At 39.2% G+C, this 18,511-nt stretch overlaps 1 protein-coding gene across 2 annotated transcripts in view; it reads right to left on the minus strand.

The window, feature by feature from the left end:
- Positions 1-18,511, minus strand: part of LMO1 (LIM domain only 1) — a 134,337-nt gene that overhangs the window by 29,062 nt on the left and 86,764 nt on the right. For both annotated transcript variants that reach the window (XM_089523456.1, XM_089523454.1), the window contains exon 2: positions 17,001-17,214. In XM_089523456.1, the coding sequence (XP_089379582.1) occupies positions 17,001-17,214 (214 nt within the window). The remainder of the gene's footprint in view (positions 1-17,000; positions 17,215-18,511) is intronic.

Raw genomic sequence — 18,511 nt, forward strand, 5'->3', positions numbered from 1 at the left:
ATGACTGATATAGACCTGAAGATAAAGGATATTTCTCCACAAACAACTGCATTCTCCAATTTTGATAGCATGACCAACTGTGTTCTTTCTCTGCAGAGTCTAAAGGTGGCTGGGCAGCAAGGGTTGTAAGGATTTCTTTGTGGCTTAAATGGATCAAAAATTAAAAAATAAAACAAAAATCAAGATGGGTGGTAGGACATCCTCCGTCCCTAAAATAACCTGGTTTTCCAAGGAAATGGAGTCTTGTCACTCATACCAACTGAAGACTCAGACATTTTAAGGCAGTATATCATGAGATCCTCAACAATGCATGAGTCAGAGACAAGGGAGGCTTTTATCAGCTTTTAAAAAACTTTTGGTAAAATAAAAGTTGGCAAGCAGCAATTTTTTAAGTACAGATTTATTTTCCCTTATGTAGCAGGAGGGCCTAGCCAGCTTGTAAATAAGCTTAGGCTATGCAGATTTAAAATTTAACACAATTAAACTTTTACCCTGTGGTAGTAATTATGCTTAATGGCTCTTACTCTGAACTTAACCATGTCTATTGTCGTTAGCCAATCTGAAAGTAGGAGTATAGCCAAGGACAATTTTCTGTAGTTTATAGACACACTAAAATCCTGCAAGCTTAGAATCTCATTGGCTGTTGATGTCATTGTGTATAGTAAAAATTAAAGCTAATTGGCACAGAGGATCGACAGTGAATACAAATGAATTGATGGGAGAAAAATGGAATAAAAGAAAGCACGCTTCGTAGTGTGTGACTGTTGAAGGAGGGTTATTTATTTAAAGACTTCTTTGTTTATAATTATAGCAGCAATCTTTTGTACTGCACTCTGCCCTGTTCAGGGCTGTGGGTACTTCCCAAACCAATGTCAGGCACATATATTTGCCCAGGTTTAGACATCACTTTGTCTAAAGTGATGGCACGGTGAACAAGTCTTTCAAACAAAGAGAGTAGGCTTCTCAAAGAAATACTCATTTCTATAAAGGAAAGCACATCAGATTTCTGATCCTTTGTTCCAATTCCTTTTCCCAAAAAAGAGAAAAACATGTTTTCAAATTTATATCAAGGAGAAAGACCTGTTTGGCCTCCTCCTCTCACTCCCCCACTCAGAGTATGGCATGCTACCTTTTAAAAAGTTGTCAATTACATCTACAGTTGTGAAGTAATCGATTACATTAACAATTGGAATTATAAATATTACAATTGTAACGAACACCAATGAACTGCAGTTATAATTTTAAAAAGTAACTCTACCCATTTGCTGTTCAAAAAGTTACTTTTACTTCATTTAACAGAACAGAAAAGTTTATTTTATTTACTTTAATGAAGCATCACGGAACAGCTATGGCCCTGTGGTATGAATCACATCTTGGTAGGGAGGTCACACCCCTTAATTAGAAAAGTAACCATAACACAGTTATATTGTAAAGTGAAAGTATATATCATTACATTGCTATTGTAATTTAACTTTGTTCTACTTTATTATTGGAAATAAGGATTAATCACAAACAAATATTTATTTGTAATGGGTTACATTCATACTGTCTTCCGATTTCCATAATTTTGGCCTGGCATGCTAATGAAACAGCCTGGCTTTCTTTGTTACATTTGGAGCTTTATTTATATATTATGTATATATTTGTTTGATTTATAGCCTCCTTTTCTCCTGAATGGGCCTCAGGATGTGGTCCTAGTAATAATATCCTTGTGGCAAATAAATGTTGCTCTGCCACAGGATACACATGTTCTCTCCACACCATGGATAGCTACCGGCAGTCTCCATACTTCTTTTATTGAAGACTGGGAAGACAGACCATGGAAACTGTCACAAGGCCAAGTGAGAATAATCCCTACAAACAGAGCAAGGACAGTTTATCACAGGGAGGCCATTTCCAGCAGCCTCCCTAAGGTAATCCATGGTATGCTCCAATTCTTATGTGGGCTTCTTCTTTCTCCTCTAAATTCTCATATGGAAACCCGGGGCCACAGCCTACCACTAGAACTCATGCTTCTCATGATAGCCCTAACAGCACACCATGTACACTATAACTATAAGAAAAAGGCATTCTGAAATTGAACTGCCTCCAGAAATGAGCAACAAAAATGAAACTTAAGTGCCTTTGTAAGGAAAGATCTAATTGCAAAGAGCTCCTTCAGTACTTTAAAAGCAATGCTTGTAACACAGTGCTTGTGTTGAATCTCATCTCTTTGCTAAAGTCCAAATAAAGTGTAGAACATATCTTCCACCACCAATGTGGCACATAACGGCATCTAGAAAAGCAATGGGATTTAGAGAATGGATTTTTTTCTCTTGTCTCCTTTTTAGTACATTTAGGATAGGGTTTTTTCTATTTTGTTTTACCTTTTTTTTTGTATATACAGTCGGCCCTTCTTATACACGGATTTTTTATACACGGATTCAAGCATACACGGTTTGAAAATGTTCCAAAAAAGTATAAATTTACCTTGATGTTCCATTTTTTATTAGGGACACCATTTTGCTATGTCATTATATTTAATGGGACTTGAGCATACACGGATTTTGTTATACACGGGGGATCTTGGAACCAAAACCCAGCATATAACAAGGGTCCACTGTATGTGTATACTTAGCCCTTTGATATATTCTATTTGTCAGCTGTTGTATGTGTGTATTTTTATCTCCTCTGTCCCCCCCCCCCTGTAACTATGGATTATCAATACAAACTTATTTTAAGAAATGGAATGGAATTTAATCTAACCTGTACTAGAATTTATGGACATTGACACAGCACATAATAACCTTAGGCAGGGCACAGAAATGCTTGTGTTCAAGACATGAATGGGGAACCTGGTGTAATCTACTACAACTCCCTCAACCATTACTAGCTATGCTGGCTGGGCAGATGGGACTTGTGACCAAGCACCATATGGAGGGCACAGGTTTCCTACTTCTGACTTAAGAATATCCACTGCCTATAAGGCTTACCTCACCTTCCTTTTGCAGTCTCATTTTACACTCTATAAACAAAACAATTTTCCTTTAAGCTCCCTCCCCATTCTCCACAAACATCCCAGGTGCATTTTTGTAGCAGCAGTTATTAACAGGGAAGTAATCTTTTTAAAACACACTTCTCTTTGAAGCAACTGTAAGAGATGTTACCAGGGAATAATTGCGGCTTAATTGTTAAATATTTCATCATTAGTGCAAAGAACTGAACTCTACAAAAGAGAACATTCCTTAGGCTTAGAAAGTTATGTTATTTTGTGAGGAAAAGTATTTTACTCTAGCACCTCTTCGAATTAAAAAAATACAATCTATTGACTAATGTAAGCTTGACATTAATGCAAGTGACTTAGGAGTTCTGATTTTGAGTAGAATTCCTATTACCTGAACCTCAGTATTCCAAACATCAATTTATCAGAAATGATTGGATGCCCTTCATGTAAACCCATATCAATCCTATGAAAATGTACAGCAGCTGTTTCAATGGATCTAGATGTTGCTTGGACAGTTTAGATAAACATTTACCTACTTAATTAATAACATAAGACACCAATGCAATGTCACACCAAGAGAGTGCAGTGTCTTGTTGCAAACTTGAATTATATGATAAAGGGTGACCTATTTCAAGACTCTTTTTACACTTTTCCACTCCAATGAAAAGACACTCACACAGATGGAAAAAGATACAGGTGCTACCTTTTCATATTCACTCCTTGGCATATGTATGGTAAATATCTATAAGGAAGAGCATGCATTTTCTTTCTCCAAAATAAATGTGACCTTTTTTAGTTGTGCCAAATGGCAAAAACAAGTTCCCTGCTGCCTGGAGAAGATACCTCTGATATACCAAATACCTCGTTTATTTGAAAGCCAAGGTGGAATACCTGAAACAAAGTAACTTCTTGGATGATTGGAATCACAAGGTGTACTTGGAATAATATTACATATGTACACTAATGTCTATGGAGACATTTATTCTAGTATCCTGACTTTTAATTTATTTGTTTGCATGTCTACTGAACTCATCCTGTAGTGGTGCAATTAGAAATTTTAAAGATCTGCATACTGTACTTTCAGAGCCTTCTATGTGTTTGTCCCTCAGCTTAGAAAACTTTTTTTTTGAGGACTACTGTTCGCAGAATCCCTTATCCAGGATGGCCAGTGGCCATGCTGGCTGGGGCATTTTAGTTCAAAAAAGTAAATTTTCAAAGCACAGGGCCCAAATTCTTGTGTATCTAATGGTCACATAGTTTTATGAAGAACTCTAAAATATTATGCCAGCTGCATAAAGAAAGGCGCACACAGATCTGGCAAAAGTTACTTTTTTGGACCATAGGTTCCAGACTCCAATAGCAATTATGACTTTAGGTTTGGGGATTTGCTGTCCAAAAAGCAATGCTTTCAAGATCTCTATGTACCTTTTCTGTGCAGCTGATGTGGCATAAAGTTTACAGTAGCTCACAAACAGATGTGAGAGTTTGATATTTACAGGATTTTTTAAAAAAATGTAGGAAAAGATGTAAAAATGTTCCCCTCTTTCCCCTTTCCCTGCATGAACTGGCAAATAACAGGTTTCTAGGTATGAGAACAGGAACACAATAATAAATTTTTAAAAGATATGGGTAGAAAGAGAGGAGACAAAAATCTTTACATTCCAAAGGTCTAATCCTGTCTGACCTCAAAAGCTAAGCAGGGACAGCCTTGGTTAGTACTTGGATGAGAGACTGTTAACACATTTGTTGTAGTGTGACTTCAAGTCATTTCTGACATGACTATCCTAAGGTGAGCCTATCATGGGATTTTCTTGGCAAGATTTATTCAGAAGGGGCTTTGCCTTTCTTCTGAGGCTGAGAGAGTGTTAGTTGCCCATAGGTTTCCATGGCCAAGTGGGGATACAGTACCCAAATTAGTACACCATGTTGGCTCTTGCCAACAAACACCAGGTGCTATATTTCCAATGAAGGAACTGAAAAAACTACCTCTGAGAATTCCTTGTTTAAGAACACCCTATGAAATTCATTGGGTCATACATACACACAAAGACTCAAATCAGTGGTGATATAAATAAAGGTTCCAAGCACTGCAGGTGGAAGAATTTTACTCTAGGCACCATATATTTTTTCTTGTACTCTTTTGGATAACTTACATTTGTACTCATTTTTGGAAGGGAATTAAATTAATTGGTACAAAATCTGTGTGCATCATTATTTCTGAGACAATTTGGTTTTCCAGCCAGAGCATCATTTCACTTAGTGCAAGTATCCTGACAGGTGCAACTGCTCTTACCTGGATTAACACACAACTTGAGTTTCACAGATGCTGTGCAAACACACATGAACAGAGCAGAGGTCTCTTTGGAAAGTTTAAAAATTATCAGTAGCAAAACAGCAAATCTGGAGGTGCCAGAGGCAGGTTAGAACATCAAACGACTGAAAGATTTAGTCCACGCAAGCTTTTCACTTAATCACAAGGCTTTAGGAAATAATAAAAAAGTCAGCTAACAAACCAAGTGCAATCAATTTCTGCCTTTAGATGGTAGAACTTCTCTAAGTGGAGAGTCTCAGTTAAGATATCGTATTTTGGAAGGATCTTTTCTTTAAAGTTGCAGAAAATGTAATGCAACTTTTATACGATGCATTAAGCAAAAGCCAGTGTGGTCTAATGGAATGACTATTACACTTGAGAACAGCAGAGCAGGTTTTAAATTTCTCCTCAGATCTTTTGAGCAGAGTGAAGGGAAAACAAGAGGAATAGGGAAATGCTTTTGTGCAGATCAGGCAATGCCCTTGCCCCTGCCCTTGCTCTAATCTTATCACTATGATGCCCATGCCATTCTGACATGACAAACCTGCATTCTGTGCCATCCTGGAACAGTCAGCTGCAACACTGGGCCTGAAACAGAGTTCCTTGAGAAGAGAGAAACTATGATTGAGATTCTACATCAGAGTTGTGTTAGTAACTCTTCACATATGGAGTTATGTACTCATTGCTCTCCACAACCCTTGTGTTTAATGGCAATATGGCCCAACTGACTACACAGCTGAATGTGCAACCAAATGCACAATGGATGTGCATGTGCACTCATACATATACCTCATGCACTATGGCACCATATATGTAATTCTGTTTCTGCAAAGTTGAACGAAGGGATGAAAATATCTTACTGCTTCCACAGGTAAACTTACACATACATAATACAACAACAAGATTCTGCCCTATGATTATATAGGTAAAACTAGGCCTTGAAATATGACAGAGAGATTTGTGCTTCTCTATCTGACATCTCTCAAGCACGATCAGTCTGCAAGTTCCTTGTATATAAGCAGGAAGGAGAGGCAGCTAGTAGCAGAAGCAAGCATAGTAATAACCAGGAGTAGACAAGATTCTAAAGTGTAAAGATATATCACTGAATACCAAAGTCAGGATTGTTAATGCCATTGTAATTCCTATTTCTATGTATGGTTCTGAAAGTTAGAAAATTAAGAAAATTAACAGGAAGAGAAACAATTCATTTGAAATGTGATGCTGAAGGAGCATACCAAAGAACTGCCAAAAAGACAAGTAAAAGGTTGCAAGAGCAAACCAAGCCAAGATGACTAAATTGAGACTGTTGTAATTTAGACACATAATGAGAAGACATGATTCATTAAAAAGTAATGCTTGGTAAGATAGGCAGAAGGAAAAGAGGAAGACTACATTACTGGTGGATAAACTCAAATCACGGAAGCCATGGCCCTGAGTTTGGAAGATTTGAGCAAGGCTGTTGAAAATGTAGTGATTTGGAGATGTCTCATTCATTGGATCACCATAAGTCAAAATCAACTTGATGGCAATTAACAATAACAACAATAATCAAGGACATTAGGAGACAGTGCAGCTTGTAGAATTTTATTGGTCTAGATCCTTCTGTAATTTGGGACGCACTGTCATTTGTGCATTATATGATTCTAGCTGGTGAATTGAACACTCCCTAGGGGAAAAGAGCATGTGGTTCAAGGAATGTTAGAAAGATGGGAAGGCAGCAGGTGCCCAAGTGAGTATGTTTTGTATGTATTATGAAATTTTATACTGTTTTTAGCTTAATGATTTTAATTCTTTTAAAATTTTTATTATATATTTTTAAAAACAATTTTATCTGTGCACTGCCATGGGTCCCTTTTGGGGGCGATAGGTGACAGAGAAATGAAACAAACTAACAAACACATCCAATTTTTACTACTTTGGACATGTATCCTTGATTTTTTTTTTAAGAATTGCTGTGCAGAGCTGTGGTTTATGACTATTTAAGTTTGTTCCACTGTGCTTACTCAGAAACGGTAGCCCAATGAGAGCTCAGCATTTTGAGTACACCTTCTTGGTGAGATAGAAATAGTATACTTCAAGAATCAAGGTCTTGCTTTGCAAAAACAGTAATCAAAGTAGACACTGCAGCTACTGTAAACACCCTTCATCCACAGGGATCATGAAACACTTTACAAATTGAAATGGAATGTCTACAGAGTGGTTGCTGAAGCCAGACTAAGAAATAGTCCATGACATTATGCAAGTGCTGAGGACAGAGAAGACAGAAAGATACTGTTATACTGAAACAAGGTGACTAGCACCCAGAGTTCATGAGCAGTAAAACCTTTTTTCCTTAGGACATGCAGTCAATGGCTCCTCATAACATAACAGGGAAAAAAAAGAAAAGGAAAAAAAAAGAAACCATTCCTCATGAATTTACATGCCAGTTCATTAAAATACATCACAGTTCCAGCTTATTGGCTATCTCTATGGGTAACCAAAAAGAAAAACATAGAGGAAAATGGCTGATTTTAATAAGATAATTAAAAAATGGAAAGGTGTCTTCAACTCAACACCTTAATATAAGTATATGAGAAAGCCATGCTGCAAAATCCTGTCAGAATAAGGTGTCAGGAAGCTCCCATCATCAAAATTGACTTGCTCCTAGATGAAGACCTAGAAGGACAATAGGTGTGCAGTATTTTTTAAAATATATAATATGTACTCAATGTGTTTTTAAATTATTTTAAATTAACGCTTCAACTGAATTGGTTGTTTAATTTTTTAAATTTTTCTTCTATATAGGGTTTTAGCTGTTTTGTTTTTACTTATATTGTAAGCCACTTTGGGTCCCACATTGGGAGAAAGGCAGGATAGAAAATAAATAAATAAATAAATAAATAAATAAATAAATAAGAGTTAATTACAGAAGGGGCTTCCTCAGGAGATTTCTTCCCAGTACTTCCTCAGAAGACTCAGGGATGAAACAGACTGTCCTGAAGGGGTGGCTTCAAGCTACCCCCAAGAAAGCCGGATTGGGGTTGTGGCCCCAATCTGCCTTTTTGCCCGCCCAAAAGAAGTGGCAAATAACCACTCCTTTTTGCATCGGCAAAAAGATGGCTTTCCCCACCCTGCTGTGGCTTTACGGCACTCCTGTGGTACATAAATGCCACACCGCCACAGCACCTGGAAGCCAGCCCACATCTGGGCAGCCAGGCAACTTCCAGGTGTTTTCTGGGCATGCGGCATCTAAATGCCATTCCTCCAAGGGAAGCTGGCATTTAGAGCTGATCTGTTTCGCCCCTCAGTATCCTTCTGTGCTGAACCACAGATACCACTTCTTTTTGCTTGAAGGCACCTCCCCTATTTTTATGTTGTTATGTTTGTTCCCTTGCTTTATTTGTGGCATCTTGGCCTAACCTCATCACAGATATCAAATGTATTTATCAGTCGTTGCCACACTCAACAGCTGTCAGCGCAGATATTAGTACCATGAATATCAATGGTCACAACTTCATGTATGATGAATTGTCCATGAGCAAAATGAGACTGTGAAGCAGGTTTTTGTGATTGATTACTTCCTCATTTCTCAGTATTTTTGTGCAAAGACTTGTTGTGTACTAAGTTGTATATTTACCTATGTTTATAAATCTAAATGTTCATCTTAACACAACATTTAATTTCCTATTATGACCTTCCATTCCCATATTGAGTGGAAGAGGTTCTGTCAGGCATATGGTGTTCCAACATGACAGTCAACCATTACAGATATCTTCATAATAAAGGAATGTGCTTTCTCTTGCTATTCCCAAGGCCCCACTTATGGCTACATGCCACAAGAAGAGGTAACACAGTCAAGGCGAAGGGAATTAAAGTAGCCTAAGACTACCAGAAAGGTAACATTGTGCTTTCTGCAATCACATCTGCAGCAGCCTTGATATTATTCACAGAAATTGTTTACTTGCACTAGTGGAAAAAGCATTCAAAATAGTTAAATATTTGAAAAAATAAAAATGATGTAGCAGATTTGATTGATTTATTTTCAATAACACACCTGAGAAACAGCAAAGTGTTACTCAGAACTTTCAAAACGGCAAAGAACAGAATCCAGGAAACGCTATTTGGTGATAGAGATGGGACATGGTTGTGATTAATTTATACCCAGATGATTGTGATATGACTCAAATATGTCAAGCTTTGCCTGGGTTTGGAAGATGTGGCCAGTAATCAACCATCATGCCATCTGAATTCCATTAATTCCATGAATGCTCCAGATACATGTGGAGTTCTTCTCACTGTAGGAGAAAATTGTGTGTTCCTCTACACACAGAGAACACAAAGAACAAGATGTGCATGATACTTTCACAGTTGCTATCCCTCTGGTTTTTTTGGATTGGGCAAAGCCATCCTAAATTGAGAGCAAGTATAGGACAGCTACTCAGAGTCCAAGTTCTGGCTCTGAAAGTACATTTACTGAAGACAGGGGCTGAAGGGTAGGTGGTCTACTGAAGACTGGAGTGTCAGGAAGTAGCATTATTATTCCATATAACTCTTTGGGTGTATGATAACAAAAGATAGGTCCATCCCTACCATTAGGCAAACTGAGGCAACCATGAGGGGTTTAATGTAAAATATGTGTGTTTTTCTGTGTATGAATCTGTCAAGGTTTTTATTTTATTCCAGAATTTGCAACCATGATTTCTCTCTGGAAACAGATAAAAACATGAATAACCTTAATCCTAAAATGTGCAAAGGGACCTTGTAGCTCCTTTTGAGAATGAGAGAAAGAAAGAAAGCTGGTATATAAATTTTTGTAGACATCAGGGGGGAGGAATAATCAAAATGCTTATATGTTATATAATAAATGCATCCTTCAGGGTAGGCTATTTACCATCCAGTCTGAAAGAACTGGTGGTCAAACACTTCTGAAAAGACCTTCCCTTGATTCCCTGGACAAAAATAATTACAGGCCAGTTTCGCTCTTACCATTTTTAAACAAGGTAATTGAGAGAGCAGTCACTAATCAACTCCAAGTGGTTTTGGACGAAGCCGATTTTCTAGATCCATTTCAAACTGGGTTTAGGACAGAATTTGCAGTTGAGACTGCCATGGTCGCTTTAGTCGATGATCTCTGTCTGGGCATGGACAGGAGAATTGTGACCCTTTAGTGCTCTTGGACCTCACAGCGGCCATCGATACCATTGACCACGGTATCCTTCTGTAACACCTGAGAGAGTTGTCAAGGTTTAAAGTCAGCACACTGGGAAATGCTTGGATGTGTGTGTGTCTGACCATGAGCATCCAGCACTGGAAGGACAAGGCTGATCAAGCACAGCTGATGTTCATAGCCTCAAGGACACTCTGATGCCTGTGTGCACTTGTGCCTGAATGATGAAACATTTAGCTATATTGCACAGTGGGACACGACACTGTGGCACAGGAAGTAACTGAGTTTGGGAGACCACATGGTCTCAAGGCTATATAAGCTCAGGAGCTTCCAGTGATTGCTGTGTGGGTTGTAGTAGGAGAGTTGGTATTCGTGTGTGATCTGTAATATAGTGTTGGTGATTTGTAGCACTGTAAAGATAGCACTTCGGGAGACTCGGCTTGTCTGGTCGTTTATCAGCAAGAGCCGGAGTCAGCATTTGCTGGAGGGTTCCCAAAGCCCCAGCATTCTTCAGTTCCTGGAAGACATCCAGCTGCTTTTATCTCAACTGGGAGCTGAGAACCACGTTTCTGAATTTGCCAGTCATACTCTGCTGTATGCCAGCATTGGCTATATAGCTCAGATGAGTTGCTGACAGGTAGGTATCGGGGGCACTGTGTTGCAGTGATTCAGGCCCTACCTCTCGGAAAGGTTTCAAATGGTGATGCTTGGGGACGGTTATTCGACCAAGAGGGAACTCAAATTGGGTATCCCTCAAGGAGCGATTCTGTCCCCAATGCTGTTTAATATTTACATGATGCCTCTGGGCAAGATCATCCGGAGACATGGGGCAGGGTGTTATCAGTACGTTGATGACACCTAAAAATATATTTCTATATGTCTCAGACTGCAGCAGTGACTAAGGATGGCATCTCTCCTCTCAATGAATGTCTTAAGGCAGTAATGTTCTGGATGAGGAAAAACTGACCAAAGTTGAACCTAGATAAGATGGAAGTACTTGCTATAGGAACCCTGAAACAGAGTATGGAGATATGTTCATCGGTCCTAGATGGAGTCACACTTCCCCTAAAGGACTGTGTTTGTAGTTTGGGAGTGCTCCTGGACTCGTCCCTTCAGTTGACAGTTCAGATAGATGTGACAGCCAGGAGCGCTTGTTATCAGCTTTGGCTGATACGCCAACTACGACCCTACCTGGCACTGGGTGACCTAGAAACAGTAGTACAGGGCGCCCGCATCATACGCGGGGGCGCTTTACACAGCTTTCAGCATATGCTGAAAGCCACACGGGAAGGGGCGGCATGTCCCATAGGGATGAATGAGGCGCCCACCCTTGGTGTGTGCACGCTGCTGTGCCACCATGTGCACAAGTCCCATTCATTCAAATGGGGCTCGAGCATAAGCAGTATTTGCTTTATGTAAGGGAGTCCGGAACTGATCCCCCGTGTAAAGTAAGGGCGCACTGTACATGCTCTGGTAACATCTTGATTGGACTTCTGCAATGCACTCTACATGGGGCTACCCTTGTACCTAACTCGGAAATTTCTGTTAATCCAAAAACATGTCAGCCAGGTTGGTCACCGGAAAATCAAGAGGTGACCATATAACTCCAGTTCTAAAATCTTTACACTGGCTGCCAATTAGTTTCCGGGCACAGTACAAGGTGTTGGTAATCACCTTTAAATCCCTACAGGGCTTAGGTACAGCTTACTTAAAGGAATGTCTCCTTCCATACATTCCACCCTGCACACCCAGGATCTCTGAGACAAATTTACTACAGACTAAGAAGCCCAGACTTCCTGTGGTTACCCAGAGGACCTTCACATTGGCCGCTCCTAAACTTTGGAAGGACCTACCGGAGGAGATCCATCACATAACATCTCTTGAGGCCTTTAAAAAAAGGCATCAAGACGCATCTCTTCCGGCGGGCATTTCCCGACTAATACATGGGCCCTCTCCACTGTCCCACAACTATGCCTTCTTGACTCTTCTTTAAACCGCCTCATTGCAATGGGGATTAAATTTTATTGTAATTTTTATTGCAATTTTTCATAACTGATTTTTATGCTGTTGTATTTTAAATTGTGGATTAGGGATTTTGTTATTATTTTACTATGTTTTATTTTTGATTGTAACCCGCCCCAATCCTCCCGGTAGAGGTGGGCTATAAATAAATACAATGGAGTCCCTGTATGAATGTCAAGGAATAAATTCTTTGACTGAGAGTGGAAACCAGGCATCTTTCTTTGCTCTCCCCCACTGCAAGTGCAAGAACCAATAGGGCTGCCTTTGACAGCTGTCTTTGGGACACCAACTAAAAGGACAGAGAGATCTGGAGTCCCATAGCTCTGATGTGAAACTATGGTGGCATTTTGTAGCAGTGAGCGGAATGGTGTGTGTGCATGGTTGAATGCCTTTCAAATGGCAAGAGGACCCAGGCTGGCAAGTCACAGAGTGCTTTTTTCACTACAGCAACCTAAGTCTGAGACAGCAGACCTTTGATACTAATAGTCTAGCAACAATTTAAAAAAACAAAAACAAAAAATATGAATGCTTTCTTTTCAAACAATTTTCCCCCCAGACACCAGTTGAAAATGTAAAACTACTCTATTTACAATTAATTAAAGGTTGTCTTTAACCTATAATTTAATTAATAGGACATACAACTGATATGATATTGATTATGATATTGACTAGGGTGTATTATGTTGACTATGATATTGACTAAAGAATGTGATACTGACCACACCATTGACTATCCCATAGACTACACTGCATTTTCCAATAGACCATAGCACATTTAGTGGTTTTCCATTGAATGTTGGCAGTAAACTGCAATGTTTATTTGTTTATTTTTAAAATACACCTGGGGAGCACCACAGTGTGTCAGGTCTTAAAGGCTGTAAAGTAATACCGAGAATTTGATAGAATCCTAGAAGGGACCTCATGGGCCATGGACCCCAACTCAATGCAGGAACTCCAGCTAAAGCATTCCCAGCAAGTAGCTATCTAGCCTCTTTTTGAAGATGTCCAGTGAAGGAGACCCCCACCACCTCTCTAGGCAATTTGTTCAATTGCTGAACTGCTCTTGCTGTCAAGAGATTCCTTACAAAGGTCAATCGAAATCTACTCTCCTGTAACTTAAAACCATCAGTCATGGTCCTACCTGCTGGGGCAGCAGAGAACACGCCCCAGCAGGTAGGACTCTTGTGACAGCCTTTGAGGTATTCAAAGACTGCCATCATGTCACCCCTCAATTTTCCCTTCACTAAGCTGTACAAGCCCAGCTCTTTTAACCTCTTCTCATATGTTTTGTTCTCCATAACATTTATCATCCTCGTTGCTTTTCTCTGAACCTGCTTCTCTATATCCTATATATTAAAATGGGGCACCCCAAACTGAATGCAGTACTCCAGATGAGACCTGACCCATGCAGAATATAGTGGGACTATTACTTTCCTCAACTTAGAAACTATGCTTCTATTAATGCAGGCTAAAATAGCATTCACCTTCTTTGCTGCAGCATCACACTGCTGGCTCATGTTGAATTTACGATCAACAATAAACCAAAGGTGCCTTTTGCATGTAGTACTTCTGAGGCATGTATTCCCTAATACAGAAGTTTGTATTTGTTTTTGTTTTTTGTTTGCTTGCTTTGTTTTGTATGGCCTAAATGTAGAATTTTGCATTTGCTTACTGAATTTCATTTTGTTAATTTTTGGCCAATTTTCTAGTTTATCCCAGTTTTGTGTCATCTGAAACCTTGATAAGGATTCCTTCCATTTCATCATCTATTCCATTGATAAAAATGTTGAAAAGTAATGGCCTTAGGACACAACTCTGAGATGCTCCACTTCAGAGCTCCTTCCAGTTTGAAGAGCAGCTACTGATGATGATTTTTGAGCATGGTTTTCTAACTACTTATGGATCCATCTGACAGGGTTTCCATCTACTTCAAATTTAATTGGTTTGCTAATCAAAATATCATGTGGGACCTTATTAAATGCTTTGTTGAAATACATATAAATGACATACACAGCATTCCCATCTTTTACTAAATAATGACCTGATTGAAAAAAAAAGATATAAAATTAGTTTAGAAAGATTTGTTTTTGACAAAACCAAGTTGGTTCCTATGATTCCACACTGCCATCAAGATACTTACAGATAGACTCCTGTATAATCCATTCCAATATTTTCCTGAAATTGAGGTCTGTAGTTTCCTGGCTCTTCTCCCCCCCCCCCCCTTTTTTTTTTTTTTTTTTTAAAGAGAGGGACAATCTTTGCCCTTAACCAGTCCTCTGGCATCTCATCTGTTCTTCAGGATTTCTTTAAAATAATGGCAAGGGGTTCAGAGAATATATCAGCAAGATCTCCAGTACTCTGTGATGCAGACTGCTTGGCCCTGCAAATCTGAATTCATTTATGTTAGCTAGGTGGTTCCTGACTAACTCTTTATCAGTCTTGATTTGCAATCCAGATCCCTTGCCAAACTGTTGCTGCTGCTGCTTCTGTGTCATATGTCAGTTTTTCTGTTGACCCCATTCTCTCTCTCTCTGTCTTCTCCATCAGAATTCACAATCTTGTGTTTAGAGCTTGTCTTTGGACTGATGTTTGAGTTATCATCTTCACCCCCACCCCCAAGAAATTCTCCCCAGTGAAGCCCATCTGTAGCCAGTAGTCCTTGGTCTAAGATGTGAAGGTCCTGGTCTCAGAAGCCAAATTTCTTCTATCTATACTATCTATATAATCAGCCATTCACTTTTAGTACCTTCCTGTTCCTCTGCCTCAAACCCTTTCAACTTCCTGTCCAAAGCTTCATAGTCGCATGTGTTTTTGGCAGTGTTACTGGTACCCACATGAATAAGAAGAAAGGGGTACTTATGGGTGTTCTTGATTAGCTTTGTCATCCTGGATATGTGCAGGAGTGGAGTGTTGGACTGGGATTGTGTGGGACTAGAGTTCAGATCCTTGCGTGGCCATGCAAACCCACTGGAAAACCTATCTTGGGCAATCACCCTTTCTCAAGGTGATTTCTTCACCCTTCCTTCTCAGAGGAATGCAAATTCAAAACACTTTTTGTACAAATCCTGCCATGAAAACCCCATGACAGGTTTGCCTTAGGCTCACCATACATCTAACACTCCTTGAAGGCACACAACAACACTGAGAACTTAAGTTATCTTACATAATGAACAGCTCCTTGTAACCAGCTCTTTTATAATTTAGGTGTGGAGTTATTAAGAAAGTGGATCCAGACACTACGTTATTTTTTGTTGGCTAGACTGCTGACATCAGAGCTGGAGGGTTATCTTACTGTTCAGCAAAACAAAAGTTAGTATATGCTAAGAGGCCAACTTTTAACTGATCTCAGATTCCCATAAATATGTGACTTTACTTTCAGTTTGCGTCTTCCTAACAATATCAAAATAAGGACACAAGAGATGCTTCCCCATAGCCTAACCTTTCTGCAAGGGACTGTACACATGTTGTAAAACTCAAAACTTTATTCTGGTAGGTAACATATAACTGGCTAAATCAGACTGACTTAGAATTTAATTTGGAATTCTGTGTGTGCAACTGTCACTTATGATTGTTCTCCCTACCTTGCCCACCTTTAAACTTTTCCCAAGACCTAAAAACTCCTTTTTATATCCAGACATTTAGTTGTATTGTTTAAGAAGACAATTTCTCACTAAAACCTTTACCCCCTACAGGACTATGTGGTTGCTAAGCTACTCCTTCTGTTGTTAAGATTTTACTGGGTTTTAAGATTTGTGTGTGTTTTTTTTAAAATCTTTGGGCATGTAACCCATAATGCCTTGCTTTTTATCTTTTTTCATTCCTGGAGTTACATTGATAGTAAGAGAACTGAGGCTTCCCAAGCATTTGAACAGCCCAGAGTGTTCAGTGAGGACCAACCAGTGGTGACATCTTATCAGTAATTCTTTTTTAATGAGCCCTGTTAAAGAAGGCATTCACCTCTAGGAAAAATCATCATCTCACCTAGATATGTAAGGTTTGCAAATAAGGGCACATATTTCAAGAATTAATCAATTATATTGTATCAGGATTATGATAAACTGAATAGCTAGGATAGCTGGAACTTCCTCCCCCCTCCTTTTTAAACATTAAAAAAACATATTATGGCCTATTAAGTTTATTGTTGGGCAGGACTGGGAATAAAATATCTCACTGTAAGAGAAAGTAAGTAGCCAACCATGAGTCTGCAGTCATGTGAACATATGCTTCTCATGGAATTGCCACGGAATCACCAGGAGAACAGCCCTTTTCTTATTAACAATTTAATCCGTTAATAAGAAAAGGGCTGTTTTCCTGGCGATTCCATGATGAAAACACTTACGTTTCCCTTCAGTAGCACCAGGCAGGATCACACCATGAATGCTTCTGCCCCGTTTTGATGATGTTTGGGCAATGGAAGCGCCTGGTGTGATAAACTCTTATGTGTGTCAATGTATATTAAGCAACACAAGCAGAAAGAAAGAGACAACAGTTGAGTGAAAGAATGACTAGCAAAATTTGTCGAATAGACCTCTCTTTACCTCAGATAATCTCTGCGGCAGAGAATGAGATTTGCCTTTGTATAAAGTGTTGATCCAACCTCTCCGAGGCGGCAGTCGCAACAGGCACACTTTAAACAATCTTCATGCCAGTACTTATCCAAGGCCTTCAGGAGGTATCGGTCCTTGATCTTACGATTGCAGCCAGCACAGCCCTTTTGCTTCCCCTTCGGTTGTACGGATAACATTGGCACGCCTATGAACAATAACAAGAAGTATATCAATGAGAGCATGACTAGAAATACTTTGACTTATAGTCCTATAGGCATGGGACATTGCTGACATTTTCTTGGTTTTGTGAAGTCCATTCACTGTGCTTCAAATTATGTTCTTAGTTGGGCCTTTTGTTTTGGATTCTGTAACCTATTAGAGCTTGGAAAAATTACATCTTCAGTTCCCAGAACTTCCTAACTTGCATAGCTAGTGGCTTTGTTCACTGAGGAAGCATGGTCCAAAAGAAGTAATCTTTCCAAGCTCTGAACAAGAGAGATAGGATGTTAGTGCTCTCCTTTCTTATAGAAAGAGTGAAGACCTTGAATTTTGTAATTGAATCCCTTTTGGTCCATCAGCTCAGTCCAGAGGAACAGAAGTCTTAGTCATGTGTCACATAGGAAAAAGTTGCACAGGCATTGAGGTAGGAGCAGGGCTGTGCTTGATCTAGTTCTACACCAAGGCTTCCCACATTGAGTGTTAATACTGTGTGAGACTTTTCCATAATACCAGTGCTAGGGATGGCAGTAGTGGACAAGGACAGTGATTCTGTTCCAGTTCATGGATAAACAGGGATAGAGAGCCAATCTGCACTGCAGAAATAATGTAGTTTGACAACACTTTCCATGGCTCAATGCTATAGACTTCTGGAATTTGTAGTTTTGTGACAGATTTAGCCTTCTCTGTCAGAGAGCTCTGATGCTACAACAAAAAAACAATCCCAGGATTCCATGGCATTGAACCATGGCAGTTAAAGTGATGTCAAACTGCATTATTTCTTATTATATGGCAGATGTTGCCAGAGAACCATTCTTCTGTATGATAGCTTTCTTCAACCTGGTGCCTTCCATACATGCTGGAACACAACTCCAATAATTCCCAGTCAATGCTGACCAGACAAAGCTGGCAATGATGGAAGTGGCTGATCAGCATGTCATGGAGGTCACCAGGTTGGGAAAGATTGTTCTGTGTTGTCAAACTATGTTGGGTTCAGAATGGCTTGAGCAAGCGATGAACAAATATTGGTCAGATCTTTTAAATGTGTTATTACCCCCCCCCCCACCACTTTTTTTTTTTTAAAAAAAAATATTGAGACTATGATCCACTGAAAGCCTTGATATTTCTGCAAATGGGGAAAAATTTGATGAACTGTTATTGTGAAATAATTAAAGTAACATTTTAACAGATTATTACATTTAATTGCACAAAAGAAAGAAAGGAAGGTTCCATAAATGTGAATGATTCAGATTCATTGAATTTTAATTTTCTATGTAATTATAAGC

This window comes from Sceloporus occidentalis, unplaced genomic scaffold (genome assembly GCF_023333645.1).
Source record: "Sceloporus occidentalis isolate IW3139 unplaced genomic scaffold, rSceOcc1.0.p SCAF_4, whole genome shotgun sequence".
In the NCBI taxonomy this organism is placed as follows: Eukaryota; Metazoa; Chordata; class Lepidosauria; order Squamata; family Phrynosomatidae; genus Sceloporus; species Sceloporus occidentalis.